We start from the raw sequence: 20,259 nt of genomic DNA, 5'->3' as shown, positions 1-20,259 counted from the left end.
CATTTGAAAGGTCCTAAAACAGTACAATTTTAACATAACATTAAGATTAAAATGGACAAATATAACATTACAAGTAATGAAAATCATTTTATTTTCCATATTGAAAGAATCTCAATAATAATATAAGAGAATTTATTGGACTCCAACCTTAATGTATTGAATAGGTTGGAGTCCAATAAATTCTCTTATATTATTATTCAAATATGACATTGTTGAGTTAAAATGTTAAATGATGATGATGAGACACAAAGATGATAAAAATGTATAGATAAGCACAAATACTTTAGAGTATGGCAAATTGAAAGCCGTTATACAGTGGCTATAGTTGACTCCAGATACTAAAGTTCTTAAATGTGTCACTTGTGTAGTGCTGATCAATATGAATTAAGTACACAAATATGATAAAAGTTTGTGAAATTAGCACAAATGCTTCAGTATATGGTAATTATGTGCCATTGGAGTAGTACTAATATATTTCTAGGTACTAATTGTTCTTAAAATGTGTATCTTTCACACAAGTTCTGGCGGTTGAATGACCTTGCTTAACGCTGATGTATAGGAAATAAGTTATACACGTGACGTAAAATAAGCACAAATGCTTCAGAATATGGCAGTTACATGCCGTTGGAGTAGTGCTAATATATTTATAGGTACTAATTGTTCTTAAAATGCATATCTTTTACATGAGTTCTGGCAGTTGTATGACCTTGCTTGACACTGATGTAAAAGAAATAAGTCATACACATGATGTAAATAAATTAGAAAACATGTCATTGGATGAACTTCGAGTAGATATCTATGATGCTGAGGGCAAGTGCTGTGCATGAAGTTTGAATCAATATTTTAAGAAGAGGGTGGTGAAGATTTCTCAGTTCATTGCAGAGGAATTGGACCTAATAAACAATAAAGAAAAGAAAAGGAAGAAAAAAAGCCAAAGTTAGTGCGAAGGCCAAATATTGAATAACAAAAGTAAATGTTACTCACCTTGCACAGCAGTGTGAGAAGCGTTGCAGATTGTGTACGACTGATGTGAAATGAAATGTGAATGAGGAAGAATGGGAAAGTAGGGGAGAGGCGTAGGCGAGATGGAGAAAGCGAGAAAGGCAGGGGGACAAGGAGGGAATACATTTACGACGGGGCTGAAGGGTGTGGGAAAAGTGGAAAAGTGCCTTGGATTGAACGTAAAACCAATTTCTGATTTGTTAGATTAGCATTTCTGAAAATAATAATAAGTAGGTCGAATAAAAGATTAGGTTTCTCCGAGATGCTTTTAAGATTATAATTAGAATTAAAGTACTGGTCTAAGTGTTAAAACAGTTTTCCATTATATTAAGTACTATCTGTGCACTTTTTAGCGATAGATTTGTGTACCGGTTTGAGGAGTAAGGAGGGAGCACTTCCGGTTCCGTTAGTACTGCCAACTGAATGGAAATGAAATCTGGAATGAATCGATAATATGATCGATCGATATGAATTTTCCAAATCTTTGTTATTTTAAGCCAACAACTGTGTCACACACACATTATATAACATTATATAACATTTTTAGATGTGAATCTTATTCCTAGAGTGAATTCCATAGCTTGGCTTTGCTGTGTAAATAACAACAGTACTAGTACGTAAAGTGTACGCCAGGCGTCGCACAGCGATACATAAGCGATTCATAGTTTGTGTTTCAAAGATTGCCAGTACGAATCTCGAAGATTGCCGAGGTTGACCGCTTCAGCACTAGGGTGTAAATCTATTGCTAAAAAGTGCGCAGATAGTAAAGGGCCTTTGTTTACTATTTCAAGGATTTCCATATCTTGCTCTATGCTGGTGAAACTATGGTTGTAATCATGCATATGTTGGCAGACTGCTGAGAATTTATTGTATCTTAAGGCATTAGTATGTTCCAAATATCTTATGCTGAAATTCCTCCCTGTCTGTCCCACATACAAAAAATTACAAGAATTACATTTAATCCTCTAAACTCCCCATTTTAAAAATCTGTTAATCCTTTTGATAGACGTAGTATTATGTAAAATATCTGCATTTTTATTGCTGGTTTTAAAAGCTATTTTTACATTGTGTTTCTTGAGAATGTTAGTGACTTTGTAGATTTCTTTATTAAATGTGAAAGTAGAAATTGTAGGGAAGTTGGGTTTTACTTTCTTAAGTGTGGTTTTAGGACGATGTTTGTATTCGTTCATTATTCTTTCTATGAAATGACTATTATAACCATTGGATTTTGCGATACCACAAATAGTGATCGATTTGTTTTTTAAATCTTTCTTAGACATCAATATATTGAATGCCTGATGAACTAAGCTATTGTAAGTCGCTCGCTTGTTTGTCTGGGCCTGTATTGAATCTTGGCGGATAGTGGAAGCAATTTGAGTGGGTTTCCTGAAAATCTTATAAGTTAGAAAGTTTGGGTGTCTGGTGATGGTTAAATCTAAAAAGTTTATTTTTTGATCATTCTCAGATTCAGGTGTAAATTTGATGTGAAAATCGATGTTGTTAAGACTGAGGAGAGTGGTAGCAGCGTCGGCTGTTTATTCATCCATAATTACAAAAACATCATCAACATACCTGGCCCAAAACTGAATATTGTCAAATTTTTTGTCATTTTCAATTTTAGGGTGTTCTAGAAAGTCTAGGTAGATTTCTGCTAAAATACTCGACAATGTCATATTTGATATAATGTTGATTCCCATAGGGAACCTGAAATATTTGTCTTGAATGAGTAAATTTATAATAAAAATATAAGTGGTCTGTTATTGGACATTATAAATTTTCCATCTTACTCATTCCTGGTTGTCAGCGCTTCGCCCCAGTGTGCTAAGTTGGGCTCATCAGTTGGTAAATAGCACACCAACCAAGACGCATGGCTAGTGCATACCGTGGAGGCCACTGCGTCGGCTACTTGGAGCCACCTGCAGTGCCAATGCACTATGAGAGACTTTGTCTCATTACCAAAAATTGATGCCTGCGGGGCCATCAGATGATATACAGTAGATGTTGATTCCCATAGGGAACCTGAAATATTTGTCCTGAATGAGTAATATAAATGGCCCCATAGGAAAATTTATAATGTCCAATAATGGACCATTTATATTGGTATTAATGTCATATTTGTCTATTTTAATCTTAATGTTATGTTAAAATTGTATCATTTTAGGACATTTCAAATGAATTGTACAATTTATGTTTATGGCTGATGATGACCCTGAACAGGGTCAAAACTAGTACCAAATAACTGTAATGTAAAACCGCATTGCAAAAGTATGTTATATTGAAAAGTTGGATTTGTAAATTTAACTAAAATATATATGTTAGGTTACCTGTAACGAAAATGATGACTGAGAAATTGGATCCAATGACCAAGAAAAGGGGAGTGAGCATGGAGGTGGAAGGTCCTCAATCCTAAGACTCTTAGAAATACAGTTGTGTGTGTGATGACATATTTTCTTGAAGTGTTAGACATTTGATTTGATTGTGTTGAATAATTTGCATGGTACCGGTAATTACCTTTTTTTATATAGCATAGCAAGTAGAAGAATAAGTGTGCACACTTCCTCATGGTTACCATTGTAGCAATGGCAGCTCCTCTGCAGAGAGAGGCGATGTGATCACCAACAGCATCAGCCAAGCTTCAGTTAAAATGTGCAAATGGTGTGCATACATTCTTGCTGTTACTGCAAAAGAAAAAGGAAAAAGAGAGAAAGTGCAAAATTCTGTTATGTGTTCTGAAGTGTAGTGAATACTCGTAAATCCAGTGTCAGTGAAATGCTGACGTATTTTTTGCCAGTACATCAATCTGAATATAAATCAAATAGAGGTCAAGATGAGAAGTTTTTCTCTGTTTGGGCTAATGCTATTCCAAGAAAACACACTCCTCTTAAGTGTAAATCCGCTATTTGCATGAGCCATTTTGCCAAGGATCTTTTAATTTAAAGTAGGGTCATTCATTATTGACATGAAAATGTTGAAATTCTGACATGGTGACTGAAGCCAGAAGATTTTTCACATATATTTCCATACTTGCAGTCTTGTCTGAATAAGCCTTTAAAAAGTTCAGAGGTCCCCTATTAATCAGAAATTACTGTATTTTCTTGCATAATTAACGCCCTTGCATAATTTACGAATCTCAATATTTTTGGGTCCAAAGTTGAGAAAAAGAAATGTTCACGTATTTGACACACCCACTTCTTCAAACATCCATCACGCAGCTCTGAATGTGTTTCGAAATAAAGATGTCAACTACTCAAGTAGCAGCCTTCCTATTGCAATACCGGGTATTTCATATACCAGCAACATGCTATTATCAGCCAGTAGGAAATACCACTCCACTAGTTCAGTGAGAGAATCAGCGCAGAAGTGACTAGTGATGCTCTATTCCAGTCTGGTACAGACGTATTTTACAAGTGTTTCGGGTATGGGTCATGCGTTTTCTATGACCTCAAAATTGTTTGTTAGTCCACAGTAAACAAGTATTCAAGTAATACTGCATCATATAAACTCGCAGTGATTAAGTTACACAGAAACATACGGGAATAGGGCATTGGGTCGCAAATATTGTGTCAAAATGCAACATGTGCTACCGCGGTAACAGAGAAGTGCACTTCAAGCGACCAACAAGTCTCGCAAAGCATTTTCTCACGGCAAGTTTCCGAAGCTAAGGTTAGGTTATAAGGAGATTCCTACCTTCCAATACTTGTCAGTTTCTTATAACAGTATTATTGTTTACATGACATAATCTGTCTTAATCTCTATCTAGTATACACCTATTTAGTATATACCTAGAGATTAAGCTAGATTATGTCATGTAAACAATAAAACTGTTATAAGAAATTGACAAGTATTGGAAGGTGGGAATCTCCTTATAACTTAACCTTAGTTGCATTGAGCCAATACGGGACAAAATGAGATTTATAAGCTGTAAGTTTCCGAAAGGAGGGGAGGATCTGCTTAAATATGATTTTGTTATGTAACATTGGATATGCTGTTTCTCACAAAATGCTCTAATTTAAAGGACGAGAAATAGCTGCTGCACTTGGAATCAGTGTCTCAGATTTGAAGGTTAGCCAAGACTTGATCATTAATTTTATGAAGAGAAATGGATCTTCTCTTCGACGAAGAACAACATTATGCCACAAAATGCCGAATGATTTCAACCAAAAATTAACTGATTTTCATCGCTGCCTCTGTGGATTCGTGGTAGAGTGTCGGCCTCCGGATCCTAAGATAGCGGGTTCAAACCCGGCAGAGGGAGTCGGATTTTTGAAGAGCGGAAAGAAGTCCATTCATACTCCATGTCGTACGATGTCAGCATATAAAAGATCTCTGGTGATACATTTGGTATTTACCCGACAAAATTCATTAAAATCTCAGCCATAGACGCCCAAGAGAGATCTGGTTTACTCTGTCTGCCATCTAGTGGGCCAAGAGTAAAACGGAACATTGAAATTGACGAGCAGACAGCCAGGTGTCTGCACACGGTAGCTGAGGCCATACGATTATTATTATTATTATTATTATTATTATTATTATTATTATTATTATTATTATTATTATTATTATTATTATTATTATTATTATTATTATTATTATTATTATTATCGCTTTGTGATTGAGAAAGGTAAATTGAAGGAATATTTGCTCTCCTAAATAGAAATCATAGGTCAGACGCCAATCAGTTTCCGTATTTCACAAAGTTGAACAGTCGATAAGAAAGGGACATCAAGTGTTATGGTATGCACTACTGGAAGCAAAAAAGAATGATGTACTCCAGTGCTTGCTGTAACAGATGATGGCAGAAAGCTTGCACCTTATGTTCTAAAAAGAAAAACAATGTCTAAAGTAACATTTCCCCGAGGGATCCACGTTCATATCCAAGAAAAAGGGTGGATAGACACGTCACTCGTACAAGATTGGATACAAACAATTTGGGGAAATATAGCAGGGGTTCCTCCTTTGATGCCCGGCCCTTCTCGTGTTGGACAGTTTTCTTATCTTTTGCTGGTATGCCATTATTATGTACTTATATGAATTGTACTTTTTTAGTACATGTTTATTTCACTTCAGGTTGCACTGTCTGTTCACAACGGGAAGAATATTTTCCAGTGTCGGTACTTCAAACCCACGTGTCCAGCTTAATCTGATGTACCCTATTTGACTTTTCAGAAAAAAATCTCACGCTGGAATTTTACGCCAAATGACGATTAACCGCAAACGAGTTGAAGCAATTGCATGTATATTATATTTGATGCATCTTTTAAATGTAAGTGAACTGTAAATTTTTTTTTTTAAATATCTGAAATCCTCAAATTATTTATGCATCCGAAATTTTCGCCTGTATTTTTCATCAAAAAAAGTGTGTTAATTATGCAAGAAAATACGGTATATGAAGAACCTGCAGTAGTTTAAAAATAGACCAGCTTAACCATAATCAGCCCTCTACATCTAAAATAACAAATCCTGACAGTGAGGTTCCCTATGACATTCTACATTTAAACAGGAATCTAAGAAGATTCCAAAATAAATAAGCTGTTTACAAAACTAGAATAAAATTTCTTGAGAAAAACGCATTTCAAAATGGATCAAGTAAAGCTAATGATTGCTTAAATTGCTTTAGTAGGAAACAAAAAGTAAAAGTAAAGAAATGTAACAATCAAATGAATTTATTCTGGATATTTTACTTTTTTTAAATCGTAGGAATAACCGACATTGTCCGAGCCACAAACTGTTGCCCTTGCCTGCAGGATCCAGAATACACTCAAGCTTACAATTACATAAAAAGTGGACATTTACAATTGTTAATGCTGTTATTTCTTTTTTCCCAGGGCAGTGAGCAAGGAATGTTAGTCACATTCTCTCGTATAGTTGAAAATGAATGATTTGTAGAGAGTCCCTCAGAAATTGTATTACTATTTTTTTCTATTTTGCAAACTGGAACTTCAAAATTTTGTAGTGCGGTCGATGTCTGACTAGGGAGGGTGCCTCTTGCTCCGAATAGCAGGCCCTAAAAATTCACCAATCAATAGGTATTTTGTACTTCACTGACTGGTAAGGCAAGCACAGTGCATAGCTTGCTTTTTCTTAGGTCCACATCCTGAGCCTTGATTCAAGTCTCTTTCAAAGCAAATGGTGGGATCTAAGACCATTGCTGTACTGTCTTTCTGGTGATGGCAATGATGTCAGTTCTTTGATTGAGAGTCATTGGTGGAGATACAGTGAACTTCCTCGTGCACCTCCCATCCACACTGTCTCAAGGCTTGAGCAATCAACATTCTTACACGGTGGTGGCGATGCTTGCGCATTAGCTCAGTGCTATAGCAGAAATCCAGCACATGTCCAAGGGTCTCTGTCTTGTTGCAGCCATTTTGGCAGCAGCAGGTTGTGCTGAATGACCCACTGGGAACCAATCTGACTGCAGTGAGGTTGCATGACATCTTCTAATAAGTTTTAGTCTCTGACAAAATAGTTTATGGTTTAATCATTGACAGTGTTTGCATTAACATGTTCGTATAATGTATCATTTTTCACATTTTTATGTACTGAATTTGAGTAACTGACTAACTTTTAGCTTCCATATTAATATAAGGTGTACTCTTGAAGATTGTTTTTAGGCTGAAGATGCCCTAAATTGAGGGCAAAACATGTCCCATGTAATTGATAGTCTGTTTATGTAACCACTATAAGTGGAAATTAAAGTATTGAATAGGTGGATTAAATAACACCTTTATTATTTTTGAACTATAAATGCTTATGTTAGTGCCCTGCTGAACCATCCATTTTCTGGTATGACTTTCTAACCACTATACAGCTTTGGAGTGTAACACACCAAGAATTTCTCAAACTTCTCACATGTATTGTGTACTCCTTTAAATTAATTTCCATAAATTGTACCCTTTTTTTTTTAGTAGCTGTATTTTTACTTACTGATGCTTTTGTTCAGTGCCTATTTTATTGTAAAATTGTATAAATGAGTTATTGTGCTTGGAAAAGTAAAATTACTGTACAAAAATAACAAACAGATTTAATTATACAATACTTGTTATACAGGAATTAGTACAGCTCACATTAAATACTGATTATCAAGTATTTAACAAACTCTTAATTTAATAAATAATATGTATTTGTGTTACATTATCTGAAAATCCTTAATGATCATTACATGGATCACTAATTGGTGGAAATGTTGTTACTGATCTTGCTGAGCGTGCTTTGGTGCTCTTTACTTCTTGAAATGCTCAAAAGATGCGAGATACAGACTTGCATAAACTTGTTGTGATACTTTTTTTATTAAGGTGTGAAGAAAAAGCTTTCTCCACTGGTTCAATACAAGTAAGCAGCAAGGTCTGTATATTGTTTACTTTTTCAAAGAAGATCCTGAAAATGTTCACCTTTTGCTTAAAGGGAAACAATGCAGTCTCTCAGAATACATTTTAATATGTAACACTGTTTCTGAATTGTTGGGTATTTCTTCCTTAATGTTGTTTTGCTCATTCCCTGTTTTTCGTGGATTTCATTTGTAGATTTCAACTTTTGTCAGCATTAAGGTGGCTAGATGTAAGTGTACGCAGGCAGCTAAGTTTACTCAGTAAATTTTTTCAGCTGTTGGCTTCACTGGTCAACAGCTGAGAGTGTAGTGTGGTGATGTGATGCATATAAGGTGGTTTCACCAGCTTAGATGCATTACATGTATAATCATAATTCAGAAATGGTAAGACATTAATTTTTGTCAAACATACTATAATATTTTAGTGAAGTAAGATAAGAATCTTGGATAAACGATAAGAGACAGAGTAGAGGGAAAATTGGGAGAACACCAGTATGGATTCAGAAGAGGCAGGTCCACATTTGACCCAAAATTTACATTGCGTTAAATGATGGAAAGGTATTGGAAATGTGGAAAGGACATGGTAGTAACGTTTCTAAATACTGAAAAGGCATATGCCAGTGTCCAAAGGAATTTGGTATGGAAAACATTGCCAGAGGCAAAGATTGGGAATGAAACAATGCAGATGGTAATAGCATTGTACCAAAATAGCAAAGGCTGTGTTAGAACCAAAGTGGGTCAAACTGAATGGTTCAAAGTTGAGACAGGCTTAAGAAAGGGAAGTGTATTGTCTCCCTTACTCTTCATTATCATCATGGATAGAATTCTACATATCAGGGAGATGATGATGGGCAAGCAAGTAAAGTATATGCTCTTTGCTGATGACATTGTAGTTTGTGGAGATAATGAAATGGAAATGGCGTATGGCTTTTAGTGTGGGGAGTGCCCAAGGACAAGTTCGGCTCGCCAGATGCAGGTCTTTTGATTTGACGCCCATAGGTGACCCGCGCGTCATGAGGATGAAATGATGATAAAGACGACACATACACCCAGCCCCAGTGCCAGCGGAATTAACCACTTATGGTTAAAATTCCCAACCCTGCCGAGAATCGAACCCAGGACCCCTGTGGCCAAAGGCCAGCACGCTAACTATTTAGTCATGGAGCCAGACTGTGGAGATAATGAAAAGGAAGTACAGACAAGTTGATTTATGGAATGAGGATATGAAAAATTTTGGAATGGAGATTAGTTCTGCGAAAAGCATGACGTTGATCATGACGAGAGGTAACAGAAAATCCAGGGGAGTGATAAAAATAGGAATTGAACCTCTTAAAGTAGTGAAAATTTTTAAATATTTTGGCAGCGTGATGTCACAAGATGGAAATTTGGATGGAGAAATTGATTTAAGAATACAGCAGTCTGCAAGTTTCTACCACTGTGTGAGAGACATTGTATGGAACAAAGATGTGCCAATGAAGTGCAAGAAGATTTTTTACTTGTCCTGTTATAAACCTATACTGACCTATGCTTCAGCAGCCTGTACGTTGACTAAGCGGAACCAAAGTGAGATACGAGCAGCTAAAATGAGGTTGTTGAGGAGCATACAGGGAAAGACAAGACAAGATAGAATACGAAATGTGGAAATAAGGAGAAGCGGGGGAGAGTGTAAACTCCATGAAGAGATTGATATAGCAAAGCTAAAATGGTTTGGACACATGATGAGAATGCCAGGAGAGAGAATACCAAAGAGAGAATTCATGGATACGGAGACTGGAAAGAGGCCTAGGGGACGGCCTAGAATGAGATGGAGGAGCTCTGTTGTGGACTGTCTTGCAAATAGAGGAGTTCATAGCAAGAAAGTACTAGAAGAGGAATGGTGGAAAGATCGAGTAAGTTGGAGGGCTTTGGTACACTACCCTACCCAGAGAGAATCTGAAAAAGGGAATGGATGAAGAAGAAGATAAGCCCCTGAATTGTCCAGAATAACGGCACCTGTTTGCCTTAAATACTGTGAAGAATACTATTAGAAATAGTAGCATTAGTGCCATCTACTGTGAATCAAACAAAACATGTCTACAGCTGGGCAAATGTGCATACACTTCGCCACCACACGGTTGCTGATATGAGCAGCTCAGTTTACGGTGCATTATGTTATAATTATCTATTTCAACCATACAGTATCATTTTATATATGGAGGAGGTAATTATTTGTGTTTATTTCTTGCAGTTTCAATAAAATGTGGGAAAATACAGAAGGAAAACTGACAAGTCATGTCTCATACAAGCATAGTTTGATGAAGCAAAAAGACTGATTAAGGAAGGAGTTAGTCAGAGGGCTGCTGCCAACAAAGTAGGATGTAGTGAAGCAACGCTTAGAAAAAGACTTAAATTGGTGAGCAAATATAGTTAATTTATTTTATAAATAGAGAGTTTAATATCACTTAAATTATAAAACATTGCATTAAAATTGATTGTTTAACTTTTTTTATTTTTTATTTTAGGGCACTGTAAAGCTAATTCAATGGGAAGGCATGGCAAGGTGTACAGTGAAGAGATGAAGGCGCAGCTGAAGAAACATATTCAAGATGTGGAAGCTAGATTTTGTGGAATGACTCGCAAGACGTTAATGAAAGTCGCTTATGAGTTTGAGTTTACTGTGCAAAATGGATTGCAGCATCGGTTTAATAATGAGCTAGAAGTTCCCAGCAAAGACTGGGTGTATCGATTTCTTGTGGATTCTGGTCTTTCTTTAAGAATGCCTGAACAGTGTAGCTTAGGACGCACACTAGGTTTCAAAAATGTGCCATTTGACAGGTATTTTCAGAACCTTAGGGAATGTTTAGAGAAGTACAAATTTCCTTCTCATAGATTGTTCAACATGGACAAGACTTCCGTGTTGACTGTTGCTGACAAGACTGTCAAAGTTGTTGCTACAAAGCGGAAGAGATCAGTGAAGAAAATAAAATCTGTGGAGAGACTGCTGTTTGTTGTGTGAATCCAACAAGATATTTCATACCACCAGCTTTGATTTTCCCCTGTAAACATAATAAGCCAGAACTCTACAATAATGCTCTTACAGGAACTCTCAGACTCGTGAGTGAATTTGGTTACATGAATTCTGAGCTTTTCATAGTCTGACTGAAACACTTCGTTAAACATGTCAAGCCGACTGTGGATGATCCAGTTTTGTTAATCCTGGACAACCATGTATCGCACTCCGCACTTTTGGCAGTAGAATTGTGCAAACAAAACAACATTGTCCTACTGACTTTACCACCCCATGCTAGTCACATTCTACAGCCATTAGATAAAGTAATATTTGCCCCTTTGAAGAAATTCTACTCTCAAGAAGTAGAAAAATGGTTTTGCAGTAATCCAAGGTGAACTGTGACACAAATGGAAGTGTCTGGTCTATTGCATGGCCTTTGAGAGAATGTCAACAGCTGGAAAAGCTGTAGCTGCTTTTTGAGACACAGGAATTCATCCATATAATCCTCATATGATCACAGAAGATGATTGCCTGCCTTCTGAAGTAACCAGGATAGACTTGCCAATTGTTGAATATCTTGATCAGTCAGTAAGCGGTGATCGAAGTAGCAATGAACAATCAAGAAACAAACCTGGAGTCGCCAAGTAATAAAGTAATTCAAGCAGTCAGCCCCATTGCTTTACCTCAAATACCAATCACAAACATTCACCCCCTACCTAAGTGTGAAAATAACAACAAAAGGAATGGTCAGAAACCTCAGATTTTAACATAGTCTCCTTATAAAAATAGTCTTGTAGAAAAACAAAAATGTTAAAGAACAGGAAGAAACAAGAAAGGATGAAAGCAAGAACTGAAAAACAGCTTGCATAAAGAAATTCTCAGATGTCTAAAATTGCAATAAATGGTAAACAATATGGAAGAGGCCGATCCAAAATGTTCAACTACATGAAAGATAACATTTGGGCTTAGCACACCCATGTGAACAATCTCCAGATATCTAAATCTGTCCTGGGTGTCAAGAATCTTGTGAAGACTATGATTGGGTACAATGGCATGCGTTTTGCATGCCATATGAAGGACCGGGAGGATTTTTTCGTGATATATAATAATAATAATCGTATGGCCTCAGCTACCATGTGCGGACATTTCAATTTGATGCCATCTGGCTGTCTGCTCATAAATTTTCACATTCTGGTTTACTTTAGGCCTACTAGCTGGCAGACCGAGTAAACCGAAACTCTCTTGGGTGTCTATGGCTGAGATTTAATTAATTTTGTCGGGTAAACACCAAATCACCAGAGATCTTTTACATGCCGACATTGTACGACATGGATTGTCAAATGGACTTTTCTCCGCCCTTCAAAAATCCGACTGCCTCCGCTGGGTTTGAACCTGCTATCTTGGGATCCGGAGGCCAACACTCTACCACTGATCCACAGAGGCAGCTATTTGTTTGTGATCAAAGTTGTTATAATTTATCATGACTGAGTGAAATGAAAAGAAATGTAATGAGAAAATAAATGCGCACACTTAGACTACAGCCTGCACACACTTATCCGCAAATGTCGTCTAAGTGTTCGCATACACAAACATGTCTAAACTCGTGTGTCAGAATAAATCATTATCACTGTATATTATTTGAACAATATATAAATATTCTTCATGTTCCCTTCTACCCAAAATATATATTAAAGTTTAAAACATAGTTATGGAAAACAATGTTATAAAGGTTTAAACATTAAGTGTGCTCACTTACCCTCCACCACCTTAATAATTATTTTTCATATACCTCTTTTTGCCCAGGGAACATGAACTACCAGTTGAGATATGCCATATTACAGCATTGAAATCTACTTTGGGTACACAGATGCTGATAATCTTCAGATATTAGGCAAACAATACTAGTCTAGATTCTTTATTCCTCAGCAGGGTTGCACTCTTAATAATTTTATTTACTGTACTGTAGTAGTGCCATATGTAAATATGGTCCTATTAATATAATTCGTGCAAATAATTCTTTTTTTAATTTTCCAGTAGTGTATGTCTATTCCAACCATGCCTCTGATATTCTTACCTGTATTCTGTCTTTGTATGACAGTGTTGTAGCTTTTTAAAATGTACTTTATAAATCTAGATGTCAAGTATTTTATTTTCAATGGGTTTTTTTTGTAGGCACAAACCAATTGCCTCAAGCAGCTCAAGAGGCTGCTGCTAACCTCCTCCGTGGAGCTGCATATCCTAGTGCTGCTTCGAGTAGTGAGTTCAACGTTCCAATGCCACATTCACAACAACCCATGGGAATGCACCATGCAGTCGATCTGACTGGCCTACCATCTGATAAGCCCCCTCCGTCCGAGGGACGTCCCATGTCTGTTGGACCTGGAATGACATCAAGGGTTCAACAGATGAATGTAGCTGACAAGGCAAATAGGGCTCTGCACAATGAAATGGCTCTTAAACAACAACAGCAGAAACAACATTTTGAATCTCCTTCCCCTGCAGATCACAAATTGGCCGATTTCCTCCGGGCCAACCTGGAAAATTTAGAGGGAATTTCAAGTGCCAATAAGGTTAGAAATATTTTATATTTTTATGATAGAAATTAAATACAGTGAAACCTTATTAGTGCGTTCCTCATTAACACGTTTTCCCGCTTAGCACGTCGTAAATTCAAAGTCCCAATTCTCATCGTATTAAATCTATATAAAAAATACCTTGCTTATCGCATCACGAATTTTCACTATTACCGCTTAGTACAATCACATTTTTCCTAGCCCTGGAAATGTTATTTGTCATCCCTTGCGAAACAAACATGATTTCCAACTCGGGTAAGATCCGTTGCCACATTTGCGTGATTAGAGAAGCAGGCCTTAAATTCCTGAACTTCACAGAATAAATTGCACGTTCGGGGAGCAAGCTGTTAGCCTCAGGAATGTTCAATTTTGCTTGTCGGTTAGCAGTATGATTGCTGGATAACACATTGAGTCTTATTTGTGCTTGTATTTCGCATTCCATTCAGAAGTTAGAAATTTAATTTGTGTTGAGTGGTACAGTGAAATGTAGCGAATATTTGTCGCATGATACGATAGCCTATATCTGTTACAAGATATTAGAATCATTCCGTATTGACGGTTTTCACTTTACACTTGAATAGGAGGATACCCTCATTTACGCCATTGTAAAGCCTATATCTGGATTAGAAACATATAAACGTACCATCGTATCACGAATTTTCACTATTAGCACTTACTACGAGTACAATCACCTTTTTCCTAGCCCTGAAAACGTTGTCATCTCTTGTAAAAGAAACTTGATTTAAAACTCGGGTAAGAGCCGTCGCCACACTTGCATGATTACGGAAAAAGTGAGCCTATTTGTGCTTGTAGTAAAGTTTTTTCACTTTAAACGGTAACCTGTATCTGGATTAGCAACATAATCGTGTGAAATCGACATGCATGATGCATATTTGCCTTGTGATGGCCTAGGTATGGATACGGAAAAAGTGAAATTGTAATGAAGACAACATTGACCATTAAAATCTTTCAGAAAGTGACTGGAATCTGCATCCTTAAGTGCGTAGAGGTCGTGAATGTTGAACTCGCACCTTCAAGTTTTGACTTCATCGATTTGACTTGTAAGACAGAGTTTGAGGGATGTTCCACCATTCAACACATTGTAAAATACATTAAAATTATAAGAAGATGGTGGAACATCCCTCAAACTCTGTCTTATTAGTTAAACGTCAACACGAAAATGAAGATCATAACCTACGATTTGTTCGACTTGGTCGAAGTTTCAAAATGGCGGCTAAAGTCATTCTGTCACAGTCGCACATGTCTAAGTATAACTTCCAATTCGTTGTCTAAGAGTGTGACTTGAAAATAATGTTTTATAACCCACTGCTTCAAAATAAAAGGCTTCTATTATCATTTGTTTTAGAAAGAGGGTGATCTGCAATAATACTTGGATATTTTTATTGGCCCCCATGCATATGTTCTCATATTTGTTGTTTGGTGTTTTTTCACACCGTTCAGTGAACTTTTTATTTTATAAGGCCCAGCAGAAAAGATTTTCATATTTGTTCTCTCGTGTTTGTCACACCTTTTATTACTTTCCTCTCATCTTGAGAAATGGTAGATATAGTTTTCATTGTACCCGCGGATAAACAACGTAAAATGCCTTCATGTCGGAAAAAATCGTATGTAGTGTTTCCATATCCCTGTAAGATAGTTTTTATTCATATATTCAGTAGGCAGTTTTCTCACTTAACACGTTCCTTTTTCAAAATCAAAATCAAATCAAAATCTCTTTATTTGCAAATGAGGTGTCTACCTCGGTGGCAAATGGTACACTAAAATACATTATTGTCAAGCACTAAATATTAAATTAACAAGAGAAGAATTTTTTTCCTGTAATACAATATTATACAATTTACGCTAACAATGTTTTCTATTAAACACACAGCTCATCCTTAATAACTTTATATTGTTTGCAAAATTCTAATTATAATATCTCCTGTACTACTTACAAATATAGTCAACTGATATACAGTATGTGGAATTGCTTCAAATGATACTATAAAACTGGTATAACATTAATATTTACATTGCATTTATTTATTTACTATTTTTTTTTTTACCCGTTCTGGATCCTAAGTAGCATAACGACCTGCTGCGTCTTAACCAGAGCCCCTTTTGCCACCACTTTTCAGAGTTCCTGAAGGGCCTTCACAGCTACCGTAGCGGTCCCGGGGCCCTCGAAGTCCCCACTGTACTTCACCCCTACAGGCAGTCCCCTACTTTGGCTGTCCAAACTCCTTAGACCAGGGGATGGAATTAATTTATTCACACACATTTTTTTATTTACAATAACCTGCACCGGTCGAATGCCCTCTAACACTTCATTTATTTTCTCTGTTGCTGTTTATTCTCTTCTTGAATATCTGTACAGATTTTGGAAAAGGATCAAACACTACCCCTGGTAAACTGTTCCACTCCTTCACACCCTTCCCAATGAATGAAAATTTACCCCAATCGCTTCTGCTAAAATTCCTTCTAATTTTATATTTGTGGTCAGTCCTGCCGATATAATTATTTTCCAACTGAAGCCTCTCACGGATATCTCCCCATGCTTCTTCTCCTGTATAGGCTCTATATAATCCTGTAAGTCTAGTTTTCTCCCTTCTCTTACTTAAAGTTTCCCACCCAAGTTCCTTTAACATTTCTGATACACTACTCTTTCTCCTGAAATCCCCTGTTACAAATCTTGCTGCTTTCCTCTGCACACTATCTATTTCTTTTATTAGGTATTCTTGGTGAGGATCCCAAACACTGTTTGCATATTCCAATAATGGACGAACCATACTCAAGTAACTTTTTTCTTTTAATTCTTTGTTGCATCCTTTAAGTAGCCTCATTATGACATGTAATGATCTGTATGCTTTCCCAACAATGTCATCAATATGACCCTTCCAGTGCAAATTACTTTCAAATCTCACACCTAAGTATTTGCACTTGGCATCTTTTGGGATAACTACCTCATCCAAAGTATATTCAAATTCAGTTTTAAAGCTCCTGTTTGTAAAAGTTGTAACAGTTGATTTGCCTCCATTAACCTTCATGTTATTTTCTTCAACCCATTGTTGGATACTTTCAAGGTCCCTTTGTAATTCTGAACAATCCTCAATGTTGTTTATTTCTCTATAAACAATTATGTCATCTGCATACAATCTTATTTTTGATGTTATATTGTTCCCTAAATCATTTGCGTATATTAAGAAAAGTAACGGACCGATTATACTACCCTGTGCAATTCCCTTCCAAACTTTCTCTTCCTGCGATACATTATTTCCTACTTTGACTTTCTGAACCCTTGAATTTAGAAATGCTTTTATCCAACGTGTAACCCTTACGTCCAATCCTATTCCCTCCAATTTCTTTAATAATATTCCATGTTCCACTCTATCAAAGGCTTTGGAAAGATCTATGGCTATGCAATCTAACTGACCTCCTGAATCCAACTGATCTGATATGTCCTGCTGAAATCCCACCAGTTGTGCCTCACAAGAAAATTTCTTTCTAAATCCATACTGGCTCCTCATGAACCAATTTTTATCATCACATATCCCTCTGATGTACTTCGATATTAAACTCTCCAGAATTTTACAAACTATACTGGTCAGGCTGATTGGTCTGTAGTTCTCTGGTTGCCTCTTATCACCCTTTCCTTTATAAATTGGTATTATTATAGATTCCTTCCATTCCTTTGGTATTACACTATTATTTATGACATAGTCAAAGAGAAATTTTAAATAAGGCACTATGTACCACCCCATTGTCTTTAAAACCTCCCCAGTAATTTGATCACTTCCTCCAGCTTTTCCTTGCTGAAGCAGTTGGATTTCTCTGAAAATATCTTCGTTTGTGAATGAGAAGCTTCTTGTTTCCCTCTGTCTCTCTCCCTCTCTATCTTCTGTTTCGGTTTCCAACTCTTGACAATCATCTACTGAATCTCTAAATTCCCTACTAAATAGGTTTGCTTTCTCAGTATCTGTTAAATAGTGTTCACCCCCTTCTCCCACCATTGTAGGAATTTGGACTCCTTTTCCTTTTTGATTCCTGATATATGAATACAGCTTTTTCCATTTCCCTTTGTGGTCATTACCCTCTTGAAGTATGCCATTCATATAATTCTCTTTTGCTTCCTTTTTCACTCTATTCAGTTCCCTCATTAGCTGTTTTCTAGTTTCTCTACTCTCCCTACCCTCTTTGATTTTCCTGTTTACTATTCTACATTTTCTTTTTAATTTTCTTATTTCCCTTGTATAATAAACAGGGTCTGAGGTCATTTTACCCTTCTTAACAGGTACAAATCTCTTCTCTCCTTCCCAAATAATTCCTTTAAATTTAGCCCAAAGTGTATCCACATTACTCCCTTCACTTATCCAACAACTGAATTGTGATTTAAGGTAAGTCCCAAATTCATCAACTTTAGTTTTTCTGTACAATTTCTTGTCTTGTGTAACCCTCTTATTAAGCCTTTTTGGTACGAGTCCTACATCCATTATTACAGCCTTATGGTCTCCTATTCCTTCAATTACCTCAGTTTTATCAACAATTTCCCATGGTTTAACCAAGAATACATCTAGTAAGTTATTGAGACGAATCGGTTCTTGTACTACTTGTGTAAATCCTCCCTCCCAAATTAACTTATTTGCCAGTTTCTGTTCATGGGCTTCACTTGAAGCTCCTTTCCATTCAACTTCAGGCAAATTTAGATCTCCCCCAATTATTACTATATCATTATTATTGTTTTTATGAGTATAATCTATTATTTTTTCAAAGATTTCCATGTCTCTTTCCTCTCTTCCAGGCCTGTATGTTCCTATAATTCCCACCTCCTTCATATTATCACAAACTAATTTTATCCCTAATATTTCATCCCTTTCATCGGTAAACCATTCATGTGAACAGTAAGTTTCCTTCACCAGAATAAACACCCCCCCCTCCCTTTTTATCTCCTCGGTCTCTACGATAGACTGTGTACCCTTCTGGAAATACTTCTCTATTACCCAACCCTTCTTTCAACCACGATTCCACTCCTATCACCACATCAGTCTCATAAGATTCCATCAATGTACCGAATTTTAATTGTTTATTTACTACACTTTGACAGTTTACCAAGAGCAATCTCAGACCCCCTTCCTCCCTAAAACTTGACTGTTGCAATTGGGTAACTTGAAATTCCTTACTATCCTGAGTTTCTTTTTCTAGTTGACTGAGCCAGCTTGAAGTACAGCTGGCTCTTTCTACTAGTTTTCCTGGTCAGTATTATAACTCAAGGGAGTTGCTTGTTTTACAGTACATATCTTAAGATTAATAAAATCTAGAACAATATTTGCTATCTTTCGTTTACCTGAATTGTTTAGATGGAGGCCATGTTTTGTATAACAGTATCTCTCACAACTGCTGCATTCAATAACCTGAGTATTTCGAAAATGTTTACAAATTTTAACAATATCTGTATTGACCTTGTCCACTTCAATGTTCACACATGAGTCTCTACTCAAATCATGCCTGTGGGGCACGTTCACTACAAAAACGTTAGTGTGGGTCAGCTTCCCTAGTGTATGTTTAAGTTGTGATCTTACATTCTTGGCGTCGTCGCGAGCTACGTCGTTCGTCCCACCGATGATAAGCACTGCATCGCCGCTCCCCAAGTTCCTAGTTGCTGCTTCTACGTTTTCCAGAACACTGCTGATAGAAGCTCCTGGATATATTTCTCCGGTTGCTGCTTTTTGTTGTCCCCTGCAGAAACGTCTTAAAGAGGTTTTACTGTAGTAGATAATTTACTAATTATCAAAAAGGATTCTTTTTTTACCATAATGTTATTTGCATCTATTAATCTAAATGTTGAACACCAATATTAATTGGAGTGAACTTATATCTTCATCATACGGTACGTACAGAGTGAATCACCTAAAATTTCTACCCCAAATATTTCTGAAATGAAAGGTGCTTTTGATGTGCTGTTTTCACAGAGATGAAGTGCAACCAAGGGATCATAATTGTAGTCCATTCTCAGATTTTAATTATTATTATAATGTGTATTATTTTAGAGAGTTATATTTTTCAAATGAAACAATGCCTATTTACATTAACAAGATACTAGAGTAAATTAGAATGTCAATGGTGGTGGGTTTCATTTTCCTTAGGATTCTAGTACAATTATTTTACGAGCTATCGTAGTGTGAAAATTGTAAATACCAACAGTTGTCTGCTCCATGCTTTTCTTTCTCACAGAATATGCGAGCCAATTTAGTTGTAATTCAATCCTTTGTTACCTGTGTGGCTTCTTGTATACTTGTCAAACCAGAACCATTTCATCGACAGCTGACCCGTAAAGCAAGATCACATCAATTCACGATTCGCCCTGTAGTTGGGAG

At 36.5% G+C, this 20,259-nt stretch overlaps 1 protein-coding gene across 3 annotated transcripts in view; it reads left to right on the top strand.

The window, feature by feature from the left end:
• Window positions 1-20,259, top strand: part of LOC136879194 (uncharacterized) — a 180,607-nt gene that overhangs the window by 92,609 nt on the left and 67,739 nt on the right. For all 3 annotated transcript variants that reach the window (XM_067152972.2, XM_067152992.2, XM_067152983.2), the window contains exon 5: window positions 13,488-13,885. In XM_067152972.2, the coding sequence (XP_067009073.1) occupies window positions 13,488-13,885 (398 nt within the window). The remainder of the gene's footprint in view (window positions 1-13,487; window positions 13,886-20,259) is intronic.

This window comes from Anabrus simplex, chromosome 1, assembly GCF_040414725.1.
Source record: "Anabrus simplex isolate iqAnaSimp1 chromosome 1, ASM4041472v1, whole genome shotgun sequence".
Taxonomy (NCBI): Eukaryota; Metazoa; Arthropoda; class Insecta; order Orthoptera; family Tettigoniidae; genus Anabrus; species Anabrus simplex.
Note: the sequence above shows the minus strand (reverse complement) of the source record. Positions and strands in the feature narration are given on the sequence as shown.